At 35.8% G+C, this 19,569-nt stretch overlaps 1 protein-coding gene across 1 annotated transcript in view; it reads left to right on the forward strand.

The window, feature by feature from the left end:
• Nucleotides 1–19,569, forward strand: part of LOC125674524 (uncharacterized) — an 82,645-nt gene that overhangs the window by 10,798 nt on the left and 52,278 nt on the right. Inside the window, exons 3-4 of the mRNA XM_056161049.1 lie at nucleotides 6,519–6,755; nucleotides 18,051–18,467. Coding sequence (XP_056017024.1) covers nucleotides 6,519–6,755; nucleotides 18,051–18,467 — 654 coding nt within the window. The remainder of the gene's footprint in view (nucleotides 1–6,518; nucleotides 6,756–18,050; nucleotides 18,468–19,569) is intronic.

The following is a 19,569-nucleotide window of genomic DNA, read 5'->3' on the forward strand; positions in this document are numbered from 1 at the left end:
TGTCGAATTAACAATGCATTTAGTTCTTTTTATGAGCACTATATTTTGACGTGCAAGTTCACAATCCGGGACGCTGTTCCAATAAGCCCCCCACCCCTCCCCGAGGAATATAAGCAATGTAAACAAACGGTGATTTATGTTCTAATTCGTTCCACTCAAACGAACATAAATTATTTACAATATAACAACAGACATATTAAGAGAAAGAAGCGCTTATATGCTCATATTTATTAAACGTATAGATATATTACAGTTTTCATTCCACCTTCATCTGTAATAATAAAAAAAATACATATTAGTAGAAGCACATGATACGTTCATAACTAAAACAATATCGTAACTTTGTGCAAACTGTGGGTGGGAGGTGGTGTAAATGCGACACAGAAAAGCCTTCGAATGAGGGAGATCGTGCTTTGCTTGAATACCTATTTTACAGGTTGAATGATAAAAATAGTAACCAATGGTAGTGGCTTCAATTTAAGTCATAACATAGAACACGTGTTCTAGAACATATGATAAATTAATTTAGTAAATGAATATAAATATAAGAATTGAACAGCTAGCGCGATTCAAAGAATTTGTCCCAAATCTAGATCCATTCATATTGACCACCAACAGTTTAAAAGTGCTGTTCAATTTTTAAATAACTTACATGTTTTGGGCGGTGGGTAAGTTTCACTATTAGAGTGGCTTGAATGGTCTGTGCGTTTCTGTGGGCGTTAGTCGACCTTGCAAGAAAGAGTTTGGACAAAAACGGAATGGTTTGCACAAAACGATGGGTGTTGCTAAACGGAAAATACTGTATGCAATAATTGTATGAAAAGATTAGCACAATTAAAATCAAAAGTCTTATCATGATCAAGGGAAGTAAACATTATAGCGCCTGTAGATACTACTTCCTTTTTTGACACCCCCCCCCCCCCCGGTTACGATAACTATGTTTTATGGTCTATGGTGAATCTGGTCGTTTTCCTATGTCTGTCACTATTTACATGTATTCAAGGGTGATCTCGTATTGGGCAAAATGTTTCAAGGCCAAGAAAATGAAACTGCGTTTATTGTATATGAAAATTTAGATATTCATCTAATCAGTACATGCAAAATAATAAGAATGTGAACTCGTGGGTTATTGTTATAAGAACTGTTTTAGATTCATGTGGTTTTTCTAATATTTGGAAAGGACAGTGCTCTGTAATGTTTAATTTGTCAAATGGATTACTACTGTAAATAAACAAAGACTAAAAGACCAGTCTATACAATATTGGACAAATTATATGAATGATTCGTCAAAGGGTCAAATCTATAAAAAAAGATTAAGCTAAACTTTGGCGTCGAGAAATGTTTGTATAATTACAAAATCAAAGGTATGTACTTCAATTACAATTGTGAACGGTTTGAGCGAATAAATGAAATGAAATGAATAAAAAAAAAATACTGAAAAAGACTTAACTCATGCTTTACCCCTTTAATCCACCTGACACCTTGAAAATGATTTTATGAGTCTCACTCAAAAACAACATTGGAAAAGATAATATGTTTTTTTTCAACACGTTTCATCATACAAAGCTTTTCAAATCGAACATTCTTTTAATCAAAATATATAGTTTTAAGATCATTGATCTTGAGTTCAATTTTAGTTCTAAACCTCGTATAATATACATTTCTGTATCACATTGGATTTAAAAAGCCAACAAGTCCGGTGTGTATAAAAGGTTTGCCTCGTGTTGGAATCAATCTATGTAATGTGAAAGTTGGCACATGTAGCGGTATCCTGTGGATTAGTGTTGAAAGCGAAAATATAAAGCGGGCAAAAACCGATTGAAACAGAAACACTCAAAACTAAGGCCAACTTTTTTTATCATTTGTTTTATGGGATTTTTTTGTTGTTGAAAAATTGGGTCGGGTGGGGGTTGAAATAAAAATAAAAATTATAAATTGAAGCAGTCGGTCCAAAAATAAATATAAAACAAATATTTTTTTTAAAATTTATTTTCTAGTCAGTTTTATTTCAAGCATCCGGATCATGCAACACTTTCACGGTCCTACAGCTGTTAATAAATGATATGTTATCTGTCATAATTCAATCCATATATAGATCATTTTTATTGTGGAGCAATTTCATTGAAATTTCCTCTGTCATAGGTTTTGTTAAATTCTTAACTTTTATCTGTCTTTTACGTGTAATTTTATTTAGAAACAAACTGAAAAATCTGTAGCGATATTTCAGGTTGTGTTAATGAAATGTTACAGTGATAATGCGTACCCGAAGTCTTGCAAACCTGGAACATAACAGTGTAATCTCGGTTGAGATTCGGCTCGGCTGGATGACCATTAGTCCAAATATCCATCTGAGCTGAATTTCAGCTGAGATTACGTAACACTGATGTCCACTCTAATGTCACCCTCACCATAACATTTCATAAAAGCCACATAACCGCCCATGCGCTGATCTAGAGGGCGGGGGGGGCGGAACCCCCCCCCCCCTGGAATCTGCAAAGATAATTTTTTTTACAATATATCGATTTATAAGAAAACTGAGTTGACTGTTATTATATTATAAAGGGTTGAACATTATATCACGAGTTCGGTTTTGTGAAAAGGTTCGACCCCCCCCCCCCTGGAAAAAAATTCTGGATCCGCGCCTGCCGCCCATCTCGTTAATGACATCATTGACAGAGAAAGTGAGATTGACTTTCTAGATCTATGACTTTGAAGTTTTACCATTATGGTCAACAGTAATCTTAACTCACGATCAAAATGCCTCGTGTCATGGGGGCTGACATCTTGGCGCGACGTTTTCATTTTCCACCTGAATATCGTCATACGTTTCAATGTCTTGAATTGGATGATGCCTGTGGAATCAGCCAATGACATGTCTCCTTTTATAAATACTCCTATTAGTCTTGCTACCGTCCCCACCACTTATTGATCACTCCAAACCAATCGGATTACGTGCTCGTCTTTTTCCGGTTACGGAAATAGCCGAGTAGTTACGATTGACTCCAAAGGAGTGATCAATCAGTGGCGGGCACGGGAACTAGAAAGGCTTTTTATTTATTTTTTCTTGCTCAACAAGGAACAGTCTGCAGAAATTAAAAAAAATATGAATGGGTACTTTTATTTTTATTTCAATCTTGCCTAAATTTTGGCGTTCCCGTAAAACAGAAATTTAAAAAAGGTTGGCCTAAGGTGAAGTTTATGATCTTAACAACATATCTATTTCATAAAATTTGGAATAGGTAAAGGGCCAACAAAGAATCCATCTCATTATTAACCCAAATAGTGAAATACCAGTATTTAGATTAAAACTGCCAACAGTTCTCGCCTATTTAGGATGGGAATACTGCTGTCACAAAGTCATCAAACACAAGCTATTTTGAAGTTAAAGCTTATTGACCACATGAGATTATCGTTGTTTTATACACATCACACTTACTATTGTGAGTAAACACATACTCTGTATTATATGGGTAAGTAAATGCATGTGTGTTAAAGACGTTTGGTCACGAGGTGGGGAGATATAAACTTTGTCTGTTCTTCCCTGCTCTACCAATAGGTGTCGCTGTCCATTAACACCTCTGTAAAACTCTTATTAACGAAGCAAATACGGATTAAATGCAGACCCATGCGTAATGGCAAATTTAGGTCACATGTATCATACCCGTAGTTACCTATAGATAGTTATGTTGTTTTTGAGCTAAAAACTAATTAAGATGATAGCAATCATTAAAAAAGAGGCCCATGGGCCATATCGCTCACCTGAGTCACCTTAACCGATATTTAGATAGTGTTCCTATACATTCGTATGTAAAATTTTGATCCATACTTACCACCGGGGGCCATGATTTTTACAAACTTTAATCTGCACTCTGTCAGAAAGCTTTCGTATACATGTAAAGTTTTCTGACCAGTGGTTCTTGAGAAGAATATATTTAAACAAGATGTTCCTTATATATTTGTATTTACAACTTTGATCCCATATTGTGGCCCCACCCTACCCCCGGGTCATAATTTTTACAAACTTGAATATGCACTTCATCAGGAAGAGTTCTTCTAAATACCTTATGACCTAGTTGTTCTTGGGAAGAAGACTTTTAAACATTACCCCTATATATTTGCATGTAAAACTTTGATCCCCTATTTTGACCTCACTCTACCCCTGGGGGCCAATATTTTTTCAAACTTGAATCTCCACTATGTCAAAATGCTTTCATGTAAAGTTCATTTTTTCCTGGCCCATTGGTTCTTGAGAAGAATATATTTAAAAGGCTCTCCCTACTTTTGTATTTTTGTTATTATCTCCCCTTTGCAGGGGGTATGACCCTTCATTTGAACAAACTTGAATTCCATTCCCTTTACTCAAGGATGGTTTTACTAAGTTTGGTTGAAATTGGTTCCATTTGGTTTTGAAGAAGGGTTAGGAAGTATGAAAAGATTAGAGACAGGTGGACAGACAGACAGACAGACGGACGGTCGGACAGACGACGGACAACGGGTGATCAGAAAAGCTCACTTGAGCTTTCCGCTCAGTTGAGCTAAAACATATACCGACAGTATGTCATTAAATAATGTATATTTGATTTCTTTTTTTCCCTTCATATTTTGAAAAATATGACACTGATTTTTAAAATTGTATGCCATGCGACGGTATAGAAGGCTGATAATAATTATCCGTAATTCATTCAAGAATGCTGGCCGTCAGGGGAAATTGAATAATTTCTTGGGAATTTATAAAAACAAACACGATAAGCTCTTTGTGTGTAGATCCGTGGATAATAAATTTAACCAGTGGTAAGTTTAGTAAATTATGTATATATACACAATATTCATTAAAATGTCCATAGAAAGAATTCTTCAATGATATAGTAATTCTTTAAAAAAAAAAAACTGTTTCGCGCCCGTTAATTCAAAAATACATACAAATTTAATGTGCATTAGTTCACTTCGTTTTACCGCCGTGTGAACGCGATGTAAATCGAATTAATTCAATGTGCATTATTTTACTTCGCATTGAATTTAATGCGAAGTAAAATTTAATGCGAATCCTTGTGAACAAGGCTTTAGATTCCGCTCCGTTTTCCGTTCTGCGTTTTAGCAACACCCCGAAACGATAGAGGGGAACGGAACACTTGTAGTTTTCATAGTGGTTATTTTTTTGCTTGAATGATACATTTATAAATATTTCCAGTTTCAATAAGACTGTATTACAATTGCATACATGGACTTTTTTAGAGATCTAGAGGGATCAATGTGGTATATTATGATGGAAATTGACAATTTGAGAGGGGGAATGAAGGGGACATCAAGATCTCCCAGACACTCACCTACCCATGCTGCAAATAATTCCATAGATACAAATTGATTTTCATGTAAAACGTATTACGTAAAATATTGTTTTTCTAAAGCGCGATAATTGGCACGGTGTGAAAAACAAATTCTGTCAATACTGAAAGTGTACATACCGTGTCTTATATGCTACACATTCAGGCGCGTAGCTACGTTTACGTCAAAACGCCCGGGCGTACACATCCAAAAACAAAAACAAAAACACCTATTAAATGGTACAAACATAGGTGAAAAATAAGTGTCTGCAGTATCTGCGGTAGATTAGTCTCCCTATTGGTACTGATATCTTGGATATACAGGGCCGTAAATTAACCTTCAATTTGGAGGAGGCAGGAAATTAGGCGGGGGTCTGGGGGGGGGGGGGGCGCCCAGGCCCCCAGACGCTGAGCACATTTTGTGCACACTGAACACGTTTCGTGCAAAATCCTTGATTCTAGGGCCTTCTAAGATGTTACTTGACTAACTCATTCTAAAAGAAAGATTTGGAATGCTTTTTAAGGGAGGTATCATGTTCTTAGTTATTGGAAACAACATAAATTCTAATGAACTTTAAATTTTAATTTTTTTGGGCTCAAAAGTTGGAGGAGGCAGCTGCCTCCTCCGCCTCCATGTAATTTACGGCCCTGATATATTGTTAGTGTTACACCTTTCCGGGTCTAAACCGTTGTCGTTACGGCATGTTTTTCTCTATTATTGTTCCGGCAAGTTGTGAAACAGGCGTACACATCAATTAACTCAGGCTACGCCACTGACATTGTACCTGTCAAGTTCATCATTGATTTTACAGTTTACTTCACACAAACCATACAACTACTCATATCCGAAATTCATATTTGACATACTCGAATCATTGGTTTTACATGTAATTTTATATTTTGCATGGAGCAAATTCAGCATAATTAACATGTTATAGTACAGATACAGGACTCCCACTGTTACACTCTGTATGGAGTATACACATACTGATTGTCACATGCTCCTGATAGAGTGATGTCTGTTATATTTGCATCGACAATCAAACATTTAAAAATGAAGGAATTGTGTAACGGTGATTTTAATTAATTTATTTGAAACCCTTTGGTTTTATGGTGCTGTATTAATCTCATTATTCCAATATACTACAATTTATGATTAGAATTTCCATAAAATACCGCATATATACATCATTTTAGTAAACATACCAACCGACAAACTCCAATCAGAGGAAGCAAGAGAACGTCGTGACATAGATAAAGGAGATATAAAGAAACTTGGAGTAGTGAGTTGGACCAGGATGACCAGAAAGGAGGAGGGTATGTACGGGCCCGAGACTGTGTACGAGCTGAGACCTCAGTGTGCCAGGTCCACCATTGGACAACACGACCACAACGACATCTTTATAATGGAAGGAGAAATGTTTGCTGTGAAAGGTAAATGGTTTTTTTTATAATTACAAATACTATGAATTGAATGAGTATTTGGTTTTCGTCGTTGTTTGCCGCAAAGTACATAATTGTGGAGCTTTACTGTACCACAGACATGGACATTCAAAACTGTGATTTTCCTCTTTCTGTCATGATAATGACCAACAATATAAAAGGAAACCGTGAAGAACGTGCACAGGTGAAGATGATGAGCAGCGATCAATCCAATTAGTCCTACAAAGAACCGAGTAAACACGTTATATGTTACATGTAATAGTGCATCTGTTTTTAATTTGAAACTCAACTAGACGTATTCCATTGATCGATTGATTGAATATTGTTTAACGTCCCTCTCAAGAATATTTCACTCATATTGAGACGTCACCACTGCTGCAAAATTTCGACCTATGCTCGACGCTTATGGCCATTGACTAGAGAGGGATCTTCATCGTGCCACACTTGCTGTGACACGAGACTTCAGTTTTTGCGGTCTCATTTGAAGGACCGCCCCATTTAGTCGCCTCTGATGACAAGCAATGGGTACTGAGGACCTATTCTAAATCGGACCCCCCTCCCCCAGTGATGAAGCATGTGAACAGATGCAAAATATAAAAAAAAAAGCTGAAGAGATTATAGAAAATAAATAAGAAAAAAATAATACTACCACCACCTTCCCACATGTACACGAAGTATATTTACTATAAAAACACAGATGTACTAATTTCAGTAGCATATTAATTCAATCAGCATTTGCCATAGTCAGTATCTCAGGTTAAATTGTAGTGCACATGTAGTTTTTTTCATGAACACATAAACTCAAAAAGCTGTTATGAATTTTTTATTTCAATTTTCACCATATAATAGGTTTTAATGTGAAGTAGCGTAGCTAGACCGGTGCAAGTCAAAATATGTATGAACCCCCACTAAACACTGCCTTAAACGAATCAAACGTTTCTCTGGTATAATTTGCTCGATTTTTTTCGAAAGAGATTGCATGCTGATATATTTTAATAAAATCAAAAACTTTAATCATGAAAATGTGCGACAGAAGAGCAGTGCACTGCCTTCTCAGCAATGCCAGCTTGATTTCCCATGTGTTCAATGTATGGCAATATCTGTCGAATATTAATATCAATATTACAAAACTTTTACTTTTAATATATCTAAGATTAAAGAACACGAGTACCGCAAACGACACAATACACTCTCTTTGAACTCGTAAGCATAGTATGCACTCTGAATTGATATCTTACACACTCCAAATAGAGAGTTCTTAAAGCAAGCCATGGTGCACCAATCTATCTGACATGTTAACTGATTATGCATTTCTCTGAGAGGGGGTTGGGACAAAATTTCAGGGCCATACCTGTATCCATTTCTAAGTAAATCAAGAAAACTGTTTAGCCCACTTTTACCCCTTAATTAGGTCATGGTGCAACAATCCATCTGAAATACAAGTTGAACTTGTATTCCTCCGCGAGGAGGCTTGTGACTAAATTTCATAGCAATATCTATATCCGTAATGAAAGCAAGGTTTTTCTATTAAATGATGCTACAACCTTGACCTTTAGAAACACCGGCCATTTTCCGCAAGGCATATGTATCATGTTTGACGGCCCTAGCCTCAACGGTTCGGTCTGTATCCGACCTACAAGGTTTTCCTACGACGTGATACTACGACTTCAACCGCTGACATTGACGAACAAAAGGCGTCCTCCGCGTGGCATGGGGAATATGTGTACCGAGTTTGACGGTCCTAGCCAGGGGCGGATCAAGGAATTGGGGTTACGGGGGGCGCCACTTTATGAGGCAGTGGGTGCAAGGCGAAGCCCTGGTGGGGGTCCAGGGGGCGAAGCCCCGGAAAGCTCCTGGATTTTACAGATTTTATGGGGCTTGAAATATTCTCCTATTAAGTCATTTATATTATTTTCTATCATTTTAATAAGGTGAAATTAATAAAATGACCCAAATTTTAAGGGTTTGTTGGAAAAAATTTAGGTTCTCCCAATAAAGTAATTCAAGAAATCAAAGAATGTTGTCATTTATTTCTACGGGAGTGGGATAAATTTTTGCTTCTTTTATGGTTTAGTACATTTTCCGAAACAAGATACCGCGATTTACCTTAAATTTGAATTTTTTAGTGGGGTGGGGGGGTGGGTGGGTGGGTGGGCTACGCCCCCTCTGAATCCCTCTGAATCCACCACTGCTAACCACAATAATTCTGTCAATATTCTGTCTGCAAAATTCCCTGTTAACGAATACAACGACCTTGACCTTTGACAGCAGACCGTGAACAACAATCGACATCACGGTGATCAAATGTACTAAGTTATGAAATCCCGGGGCTTGCGGTTCATATAGCGTTTTACTTATAATGTTTGGACAGACGGAACGCGTTATACCAGTGTTCTTTGATTGATTGATTGAGTGTATGCTGTTTAACGTCCCGCTTGAGGATGTTTCACTCACATAGAGACGTCACCATTTGCTAGCGAATGACTACAAAATTTAGGCCTATGTCCGGCGCTTACGACCTTTGCGCAGGGATCTTTATATTGCCACACCTAAATTCAAATTTAATTATCTTAAATATATCTAGTTCGAATAAAAACAAGGCCGATTTAAAAAGGCTATGTTTGGGGAAAATTGTAGAAAAAATGTTATCTTTTACAATCTTGTTTGGAGGGGGGGGGGTTTATTCATTGGGTATTAAATTTGAAAGAAGTTAAACTATAATTCAAGTTTTTTTTTCAATATGTTTATTTTATTTTCTTTCTTTAATTGGGAAACAACAATATAGTCACAATCGGGGTGGGGTGGGGGGTGGGGGTGGAGGTGACAAATCCGGGGAAAACGATGGTATCCAAAAGCGCTTCCTTAATATTTTTCATGGTAGGTGAATGGTTTTAAAGTACATATGCATTAGTATGAGATGGTGAATTATGCGGATTACTCCCCGTTCTCTTTGTAATTTCTGCTTCCCTTGTTCCATATAAGCCTTTTGATTTTACAAAATGCTGACCTCCTCATAACATTACTGCATACAATATTTTCCGTCTTCCGTTCCGTTTTCCGTTGCGCTTTTTATGAACACCCTCGGATTTTGCGGTCTCGTCCGAAAGATTGTGCACAGAAATTTAGTCGCCTCGTATGACAAGCAGGGGCACTGGTGACCTATTATAACCCGGATCCCCAAGGATTTTTTGTTTTTCTTTTGCTAAAAGTTTTTGTCTATGCCAGAAATAAAGCACCATTTTATCAAAGTATGTACAAGTTCCTGAGTGTAAACTCTCTCTCTCTCTCTCTCTCTCTCTCTCTCTCTCTCTCTCTCTCTCTCTCTCTGTGTGTGTGTGTGTGTTTTTCACTTTCTTTTTCTCTCTCCCCTATCTTTCATTAAAAAAAATCGCTTCTATTTCATTTTTAAGACAAGAAACGCTATGCAAAAGTTTCCACTTGAAGTTTCCACAAATCCGATTGGACATCAACCATATCACCCTAGTGGTGAACCATTTCAATAAGTCTGACGATATCAAAAACAGACCTGAGAACTGATAAGGTTAAAAGATGTGAAGTTCATTTTTTTCAAATAGCCCACTCTCTGGCTTTGTTATATATATTGATAGTATTGAATACTATTTTGAATTATAGTGACCGTGAATCGCACAATAAATCTATTTAACCTTTCACTCTTCACTTGAACATTTGTGGGAGACACTGGAGAAAGAAATGCTGAAGGACTGAGGTTTACGTTCTTTGGTTGGGGGGGGGGGGGCTGAAATGATATATTTCATCACACAATATTCATATTGGGGGTGCGGAAAAACGGTATGAACTCGTTGCACAGATTAATAATCATGCAAATCATGTTGGTCAATGACATGGATTCATGCGCCACATGAACCAGGGGCGGATCCAGGAATTCTGGTTAGAGGGGGTGTGCAATTTATATATATATATAACTGATACGGTTGGTACCAATTTTGATGCACAAGATGCGTATTTCGACAAATAATGTCTCTTCAGTGATGCTCAAGCCGAAATTTTGGAGATCTGAAATAACAATAAACTTGTAAGAACTAAAAAGAAAAATAGTGCGAATGACTGAAGCCAAATTCGTATAAGGATTAGAGCTATGTATAAGGGAGTTAATCCTTGAATTTGAAATGAATTTCTAAAGTTTACAACAGCAATTAAATATAAATCCGTATTTTCAAGCTAGTAACGACGTACTTAGCTACTGTGCTGTAGAGACCCCCGGGGACGGACTAACATTCCACCAGCAGAGGCCTCAACCCAGGGATCATAATGTAAAACTTATACGGTCGGTACCAATTTTGATGCACCAGATGCGCTTTTCGACAAATAATATCTCTTCAGTGATGCTCAAGCCGACATTTTTGAAATCCGAAATAACAATTAAACTAGTGTGAAAACCGGAGTTCTGGAACAGTTTTTTTTACCATAGTTCCCCCTCCCCGTTGCACCTCCTTAAACGGGAGGCGTCGTAAATGAAGTCACAGTTGGGCGGACACGAAGTGAAGTGCATGGATGAACAATATACCTATTGTTCTCCATATTGTTATCGAGAACAAAAGAGAGGATCATATGACAACCTTGAAGGGATCAATGAACCGAAGATCAAAAGGATCATACGACACAATCGATTGATTAAAGGGGGTCATATGATATGATCAAAGAAGTTCATACGACAGGTGTCATGGGGAGGCGCTATAGTAAAATCTGTTCAAGAGCTCTGGTTTCCACAATACTAATAAACTTGTAAGGACTAAAATGAAAACAGAGTACCTAAACCAAATTCGTCTTAGGATCAGAGCTATGCTAGCTGCAGATCTGTAGCGTTATGGTTTATATTCTTGTCTTTGACCATGACGCTACAGTTCCTGTAACGCAAATATTGTGCAATTTACGGCGCAAGATTTTCTGCGCACGTCTGGGGATGTATTTATCCACTTTCCAGCATTGGGCAATCATCTCCCCTTCATTCCTTAATTGTAAACATATTTTATTACCAACCTGTATATTTTATCCACCTCTCAATCCTTTATAATCCTATATACAGACCGATAAACTCGCTTGTTTTGACTTTTCTGCCATCTGACAGCCATGTTGACCTACTGACGAGATCGGATGGCAGAAAATTCAAAACAAGCGATTCTCACTTCTAAATGCAGAGAGTTTGGCGAAAGAACAATCGCTACATATTCTAACGTCTTAGGTCTTACTTAGAATTTGAAATGCAATTCCTAGAGCTTTATATAAATCATATAGGAAAAGATCGACGTACGTAGCTTCGTACAAGCGTTCCCAAATGACAGTAAAATAGCTACAATTTTGTTTCAATCTACAGAAATAGCCATGCGGTCTTAATTTTGCACACTTGAAAAGGTGAAGATAACAAACACTGTGCTCAATTTCTTAACAGGAATACAAAATTAAGAGTTAGGCAAATACGGAGTCCTGTATATATCAGAGGTTGAATCGGGCACCTAGGAGGAGTAAGCATCCCCTGTCGACTGGTCACACCCGCCGTGAGCCTTACTTTTTTATCAATTAAACACATAGATGCTTGTGTACATGACTTTATGTACCATTTCCCCTCCTTGTTTTTAATGGTATTTTGGTTCTATTTTTGATAAAATATTTAGATTTAGTGTTTTTATCTAATTGAAATTCACAAATCTTGCATAGAAACCGTTTTTTTTTATAATGCCATATATTGATCATAAGAGATGAACAAGGTGTGTAATTTAGCTGGATACATTTTGAAAAAGTCTGCACTTCGCTGAGAAGTCCTATCTAAAAACCAACTACCAATTGAAAATAACAACCATTCTAAATCTATTGATGATTTTGGATACAATCCTCGCTATTTCGTGCGCAATAACTTCACGCCGTTCAATCGAATATTTTTATTCACACCACCTATAACGAACGGAAGGTGTGATGTTGATATATCTCTTTCGTAGCCAAGTAATTTTAGAACGATTTAACTCGAGACGAGGTTTCCGAATGTCATTAGCTGCACGAAAAAGTAATAGAACGCCGAGGATAGTGAAACGACGCTAGTTTATTGTGTACAAGCGGTCGGGTAAGTTTAGGCCCATACATGTAAAGTAGGGGGGATTTCTCATTGATGTTCTGAGCGTCAGAAAATTCCAACGAAAATTGTCAATGATCATTTAGATTTGACAATAAAGAAATTAAATTTCCCATGTCTGGATAGTTTATTGAAAACATCCAAAAATCGTATCATTATAAACTGTTCATTATGATTTGGAGCATGATGGTGTCGACAGAATGTATACATGTACTTGAGGGTTAGATATAAAACATAACAATGTATCATGATCTAAACTGAAATGGGGTGTGGAAATATGAAGAGGGTAGTTGTGTGTAATTAGCATTATTGTTATCCTCATCATGTGCACTGTACAGAAGAAACGTGTATGTGTGCGGTGCATGCCCAAGTGCTACCTGATGACACGATATTTGTTTAATCTTTGAACATAAAGTGTTGGTTCTTTTTATCAATTCCTCAAAAAATAATAGCATTTGATTTTTATAATTGAATTTGGATCTGAACACATGGAAGGGGCTTGATGAAATATTTTGTTATATTCAGAGTCACACCTTTTGAAAAACGAATGTTAGCCAATGCTATAAATATCTATGTTATAATCTGGAGCATTGTCAATTGTGCTTTCATATGGTTCTTTCGGATTTCCAGGAACAATTCCCTACCAAACTGTGAAACACTGTGGAGGTTTTGATCATATTTGTGCATATGCAAGTCTTTCCACAGCCGGCTTGGCCAGTTATAACGAATTTATGGTATCTTTGATCAGTTTCAACGCCTCTCCTTGGTTTTAAATGATTAATGATATTGATTTACCTTTGTCGTGAATGTAGTTGTTGATGTTATTTGTATAAAAGACCTCATATCGGGATAATTTTTTGACTGACATTAGTTTTTTTATCCATTTGATTTGTAAAAATAATTCAATTTGTATTTTAAGATGTGATGAATTAATGACTTTATAGTAAACCTAAACTTTGCAGTAAATGGTGCATAGATCTTTTTCTTATCATTCAACATGAAGAGAATATCAAGAAATAAACGAATTTTGTTTAATTCCCTCAATATATTGAGCAACTTTAACTTTAAAAATATGTGTATAAATAATGAATGAAAATTGCTTTGAGAATGTGAGTGCGATTAATTCTACACAACGAGCAATGCAAAAGTCTACATACAATTGAATAAGATATTATGGAAAGTTACTTCACCATTATGATTTTAAAAGACAATAAAATCATTTGATCTATTCATTGAGCAAAGGAAAGCTAAATTGATATTTTATTCACTACATGTGCCGAATGTTTAATTTCTATTGCTACAGACGAGGTACACGTGCTATATCAATCAGCTGACGCAACTTGGTCTCGGACCACGGGGAAAATGTGTATCAAATACGTGTATTAAAAACCCTGAAATTCTATGGCGTGTGGTTTCATTTTCAAAAAAAAAAAAAAAAAAAAAAAAAAAACTTAAAAACAACAAACTATTCTTAGCGGTATTTTAATTTAATTTACAATTGAAAGTTTGGAAAATTTTAAATTGCATGATTGGTTGTTTCTATACTAAAATTATTAAAATGAATTTACTGTGTAGCTCAGAAGTTTTATCATTAAATTGGACAATGAATGCAGTCACTCAAGCATTCGATGTGGCGATGCACGGTGTTTTTGATTCGCTTAAATTTGACGCCAACACAAATCAGTTCACTAGTGTTACTATCATCACCGATCAATTGATTTCCTGACGCCGACATCTACCTAGGCCCCCGCTAAAGCGTGGATTTTCAGTCCAGAGGACCCTGTGTGTTTTCGACTTTGCACTGTATTTTGATCAGTGATATTCTGTCTGCATGTATGAAATGTTAAAGTGTGAAATATCACTGTTGATATTAGATTGTATTTCTAGTGATATTTTGGTCGTTTTTCAATTTACAAACCGATATTAGAAAAGTCAATTTTACAGTTATGCATTTAAATGCGTAATATGTAAACAGTTTACGAACCATTTGCTGCTAGCGCGCAACATTACATCTGTTTGTAAAGAAGTGCTAAGGTTCACATCACCTTGAGACGAGTGACTGCATAGAGGAGTTTAAAAAAATCAACTCACGAAAACTAAATGCAATTTAGGAAAGCAGAAAAAGATGTACCTAACTTGTGAATTTCGCAATCGCAGGGTATTGACTCTACAATGGGTTTAAATTACCGTGACTTGCCGAATATAATACGCAGTTGTGTTTAATATACATATCCTATTTTGTCCCTCAAAATTGGTGGCGGGGGGGGGGGGGTGCACTTTGTGTATATGATTTTGACCAAGCAGTAATCTTAATTTATACGTTGCGGTAATTTTCATTGAACATGTTTGCGAAAATGGTGAACTCTAAAGAAAGAATAAGAATTTGCAAACCGCGCAGCTATACTTGCGAAATAACAGTCATCTTAACTTTCTTCATCGTGGTAATCTTCGCTGAATATCTTCTGCGAAATACCTGGGTAATAATCATGTTAATTTCAACAAAGCACGAGGTTTTGTAGCATTAAAGTTCAAACAGACTGGATATTTTCTTTGTTGAAACTTATAATTAAGTACCATTGTTGTAAGAGACGACTAGATGAAGTCGTCATTCGAATGAGACCGCAAAAACCGAGATGCCGTATCAAAATAGGTGTGGTACGATTGAGATCCTTCTCTGCTGAAATGTCACGAACGGCATTATAAAACAAACAGACCAACCTTAATTGTTGATATTGAATATAATATTTCTAAAGATTAGTTCCTCTTTATTATCACATAAACTCTCATCATAAATTGTAACCTCATCTTACCCCAGCTGGGCATGGTTTCAAAACAAATTGGACCTACACTATATGTTGATGTATGTATATTGATATAGATAATAATACCACTATTACACTCTGGAGAATTAAAAAAATCTAAGATTGTTCCTGTATGTTCTAAAAAAAACTGTTCCGTCATTGTTGCTCCCACTTTACACCCATTGGACCTTGATTTGAGCATACTTAAGTCCGCATGCACTACGTAAAGAGCTAACATATTGACATGATTGATCCTGGCCTTCTTGAGAAAATGTACAAGGGATTTATCCTAAATATACCGTCTTCTAACTTTGATCTCATATTGTGGTCCTATCCTGAACCCGAGGGTCATGGGTTGAATAACTTCGAAAACGTACTCATTAAGAAAGGCTTTCAGATAAGTTTTTTTTTTCTGGTTCAGGGGTTGCCTCTGATCCACCAGAGTCTTATAGATGCAGTAAAAACTGATAAAGAATATACATCCTTTTATTTTCTGGGAACCCCATAGCACAGAATCTATAAACAGGGGAATATTACTAAACTTGTCAAGTCCATGATTCCTGAATGTTTGGTTTAAGTGACAGTGCAGTGTTTTATTGTCCATGCAATAGAAAACGTATCCGCGTTTTCTCGCCTTTCATGAGTCCTGAAAATCAACTAACCACTGAAAACGTAGTAATTATAGACATATCTTGATTTGGGTTGTTGTTGTTTTTGTAATTATAGATGTAACTTGATTTTTTTGTGGGGGGTGGGGTGGGGTGGTGGTGTTTTTTTTTTTTTTTGTAATTTAGATTATAAACAATCAAACGGAGTACACATTAATGATAAGGAAATTATAGAAGCTCCTGCCGAAAGTATGAATTATTGGTAAGTGACAATGGCTTACATAATGAATATGTGTTATTTCGTTATAAATATTCTTCATAACCCCCGAATATCAAAGAACAAAACTTGGTTTGCATTATTTATAAGTGAGACATTTTACCGAATCTGTGAAACTCCTGGCTTATACATGTACGTTGGGAGATCTGATGTTGAAGTGGGATTTTATAACTTGTGTAGATAAATCGTGTCATTTCATTGGATGTACATGCATTTTCTTCAGTCCTGATTATAAGATTAGATAAATGCTTCATGATGTTAGGATATCTATGACGCACCGATTAGAGTATTACACTCTGGTCAACATAACCAATTAAGGTTTTGGAAACGTATGTTTAGGTCCAAACTTTATGTTTTAGAAACAACTGAAGGTCATATTTATCACACAAGTTGGGTATAACAATACAATGTGTTGCGATTATTCACTATAGAATTTTCTTCGAATACCTAGGTAACTATTTTGTAATGGAGAAGCACTGGGAAATTGAACATCACTTGTTGTTAAAATTAGAAACCAATTACGTGCTCAGAGTTTGAAAAATATAGTGATCAGTTTTCATCCAAATGCAACGATTTCAATATACATGCAGTGTGTGTTGGTAATACTCAGGTGACTGTTAAGACCCATTGTTCTCTTCTTTTGTTGTGACCAATACTAAGTTAGATGATATATTTGTGGTTCACAAGGGACAAGCCGGGAATATTATGGGGGTAAAGGTTATAATGAAAACAGGTGGACCCATTTAATGTAAGAAAAAATCTGTGTGATAATGTTTATACTTTTATAGTTAGACACATTCCATTTTTACCTGATCAATTTCATTTGATCAAAACTGCTGCTTATTTGTTAAGAAATAAAAAAAAAAAAAGTATTGATCTCTTTTTTTCGGTAAAGCATTTAATGAACAGCAATTTCTTAACAACATATAGTTGTTAAGAAAATACGAGACGTAAGATTGTTTTAAAACACAGTATAGCTGAAATGTTTGTTAAGAAAACTTCAGAATAATTAAGTAAAATGCATTTATAAATGATTTCATCGGACTGAGCCAACAATTTATTGATGAGGAAATCTCAGAAATACTTAGTAGAGGAATTGCTTTGTAAAACAGGACACCTATCGATGTACTCTACTGATTTAACAACTCTTTATTAAGAAAATTTCATAATTACAATCAATTTAACTGAAGTTTCACAAAACCTTGTTAAAGTTTGTAATTATTCGATTTTCTTAACAAGCAATTATTAAGCCAGTTTGTTATCGTGTTCCCCAAAGACATAACTAAATAAATTCTGAGACGTCCTTAACAAGCAGTAGTTAAGCATTATAATAGTGAAGCCCATGATTTATTCTTCTTTGTGGGATTTATGAGATTGGCCACTGTTCGTTATCTTTACTTCATCACAGTAAGGTTTAGATACATTAACTTCCTATTATAAGAATAACGACAGTGTTTCACATTTTGTTAAAGTATCTTACCATATTTTGCTTTTCAGGATATTTGCCTATTTTTAAAGGGAATTTTGAGGATCTATTCGTTGTTCTCCTATCCGACAGATTCAGGGTTTCCTTTGATGAACGGTACATTTTTGACGGTATAACTGAGAAATCAGGGGATGTAATCCGCTTTGTCTCCGTCGAGATTAGACAACAAGGAATGTACTCCTATGTAGTTAGGAAACTGTTGACTGATGATGACATGAAGAACTTTATCAACGTCGCTTCAGTAGACTGTCTGATGGAGTACGGACGTCCTTGGCGTTATACGAAGGAGGAAACAGAGCCATGTTTGTTCATTCCTGAGGACATGGAGAATCTCTACTTTGGGAAACTTGGATATGTTGCAATGAAGCATGTGCTGTTTAATGACGGAGACCTAAATAATACAACATGGAAGAAAATATCAACAATGAGTATGTGCAAAACGTGATTGCTAAATTATACAATAGATAAATAACGTATTTCTAATGGTTCACCAAAATTCGAATAGGAGTTTTTGTGTTACAAGTGAGATACATCACTCAGAATTATTTGTTATGTAAACATGGTCCGTGCCATGTTTTGGTTTACATATAGATTGCTTGATAGAAAACAACATGTTTAAATCAAACTGAAATGTGCTAAACATTAGAAACTATTAAATTATGTTCAGAATAACTTGTAAATTAAAAAAATCTGCTTTAATGGAAAGTTTACTGGTATATCTAGTTTATATGTTAAAAAAAAAGCAGGACACAAGCTTTGTTTACATAACAAAGAATTCTGAGCACTGTATCTCTCTTGTAATTCGACAACTGATATTCTATTTTTGCCGACCATTAGAAAATTCGTCATTGAAAAAAAACAGCGAGGATGATAGTAACGAAAATTCTTACGAAAGTTCTTACGTTACTATGTTCATTCATTTCAGTTACTATCATCCTCGCTGTTTTTTTTTTTTTCAACGACGACTTTTCTGTTCATATGAGTCGTATGAAAGATAAGATAACGCCTGATCGTAATTGTTCCTAGTGTATGATATTTCTTACCTACATATCATTCGCAAATAAGCAATAAAAATAGATATAATAAGTAAACGTGGTCTTTCCGGAACTTCCTTTCGCCATCTTGGGATGATAGTAACGATCGTTACTATCATCGGTTTAATACCAGTGACAATGTTGCATTTTTGGATGTTTTATTGAACAGCAATGTTAAAAGCACATTGACACATTAAATGTATGATTAAGGGATGACTTGATTTTCTCAATCGTAAAATTCCCATATCTATGTAGCAATAACCCATTATAATCTGCATATGGAGGTTATACATATATGTATTTCTCAACTGAATCCATACGAAAGAGCTAGTTCTGTGCGTGATCACTTTTTAAATCAAGACAAACCACTGACGAATGAGTTAATGTTACATGGGTTTTATCAATATGGTTTAGAGTAAGAATGTCGTAAACTCTATTGCTCTTATAACTATGCAATATATGCATTGGCCAACAGGGCTAGGATAGTGCAATATAA

The sequence above is a fragment of the Ostrea edulis genome, chromosome 3 (assembly GCF_947568905.1).
Source record: "Ostrea edulis chromosome 3, xbOstEdul1.1, whole genome shotgun sequence".
Lineage (NCBI taxonomy): Eukaryota > Metazoa > Mollusca > Bivalvia > Ostreida > Ostreidae > Ostrea > Ostrea edulis.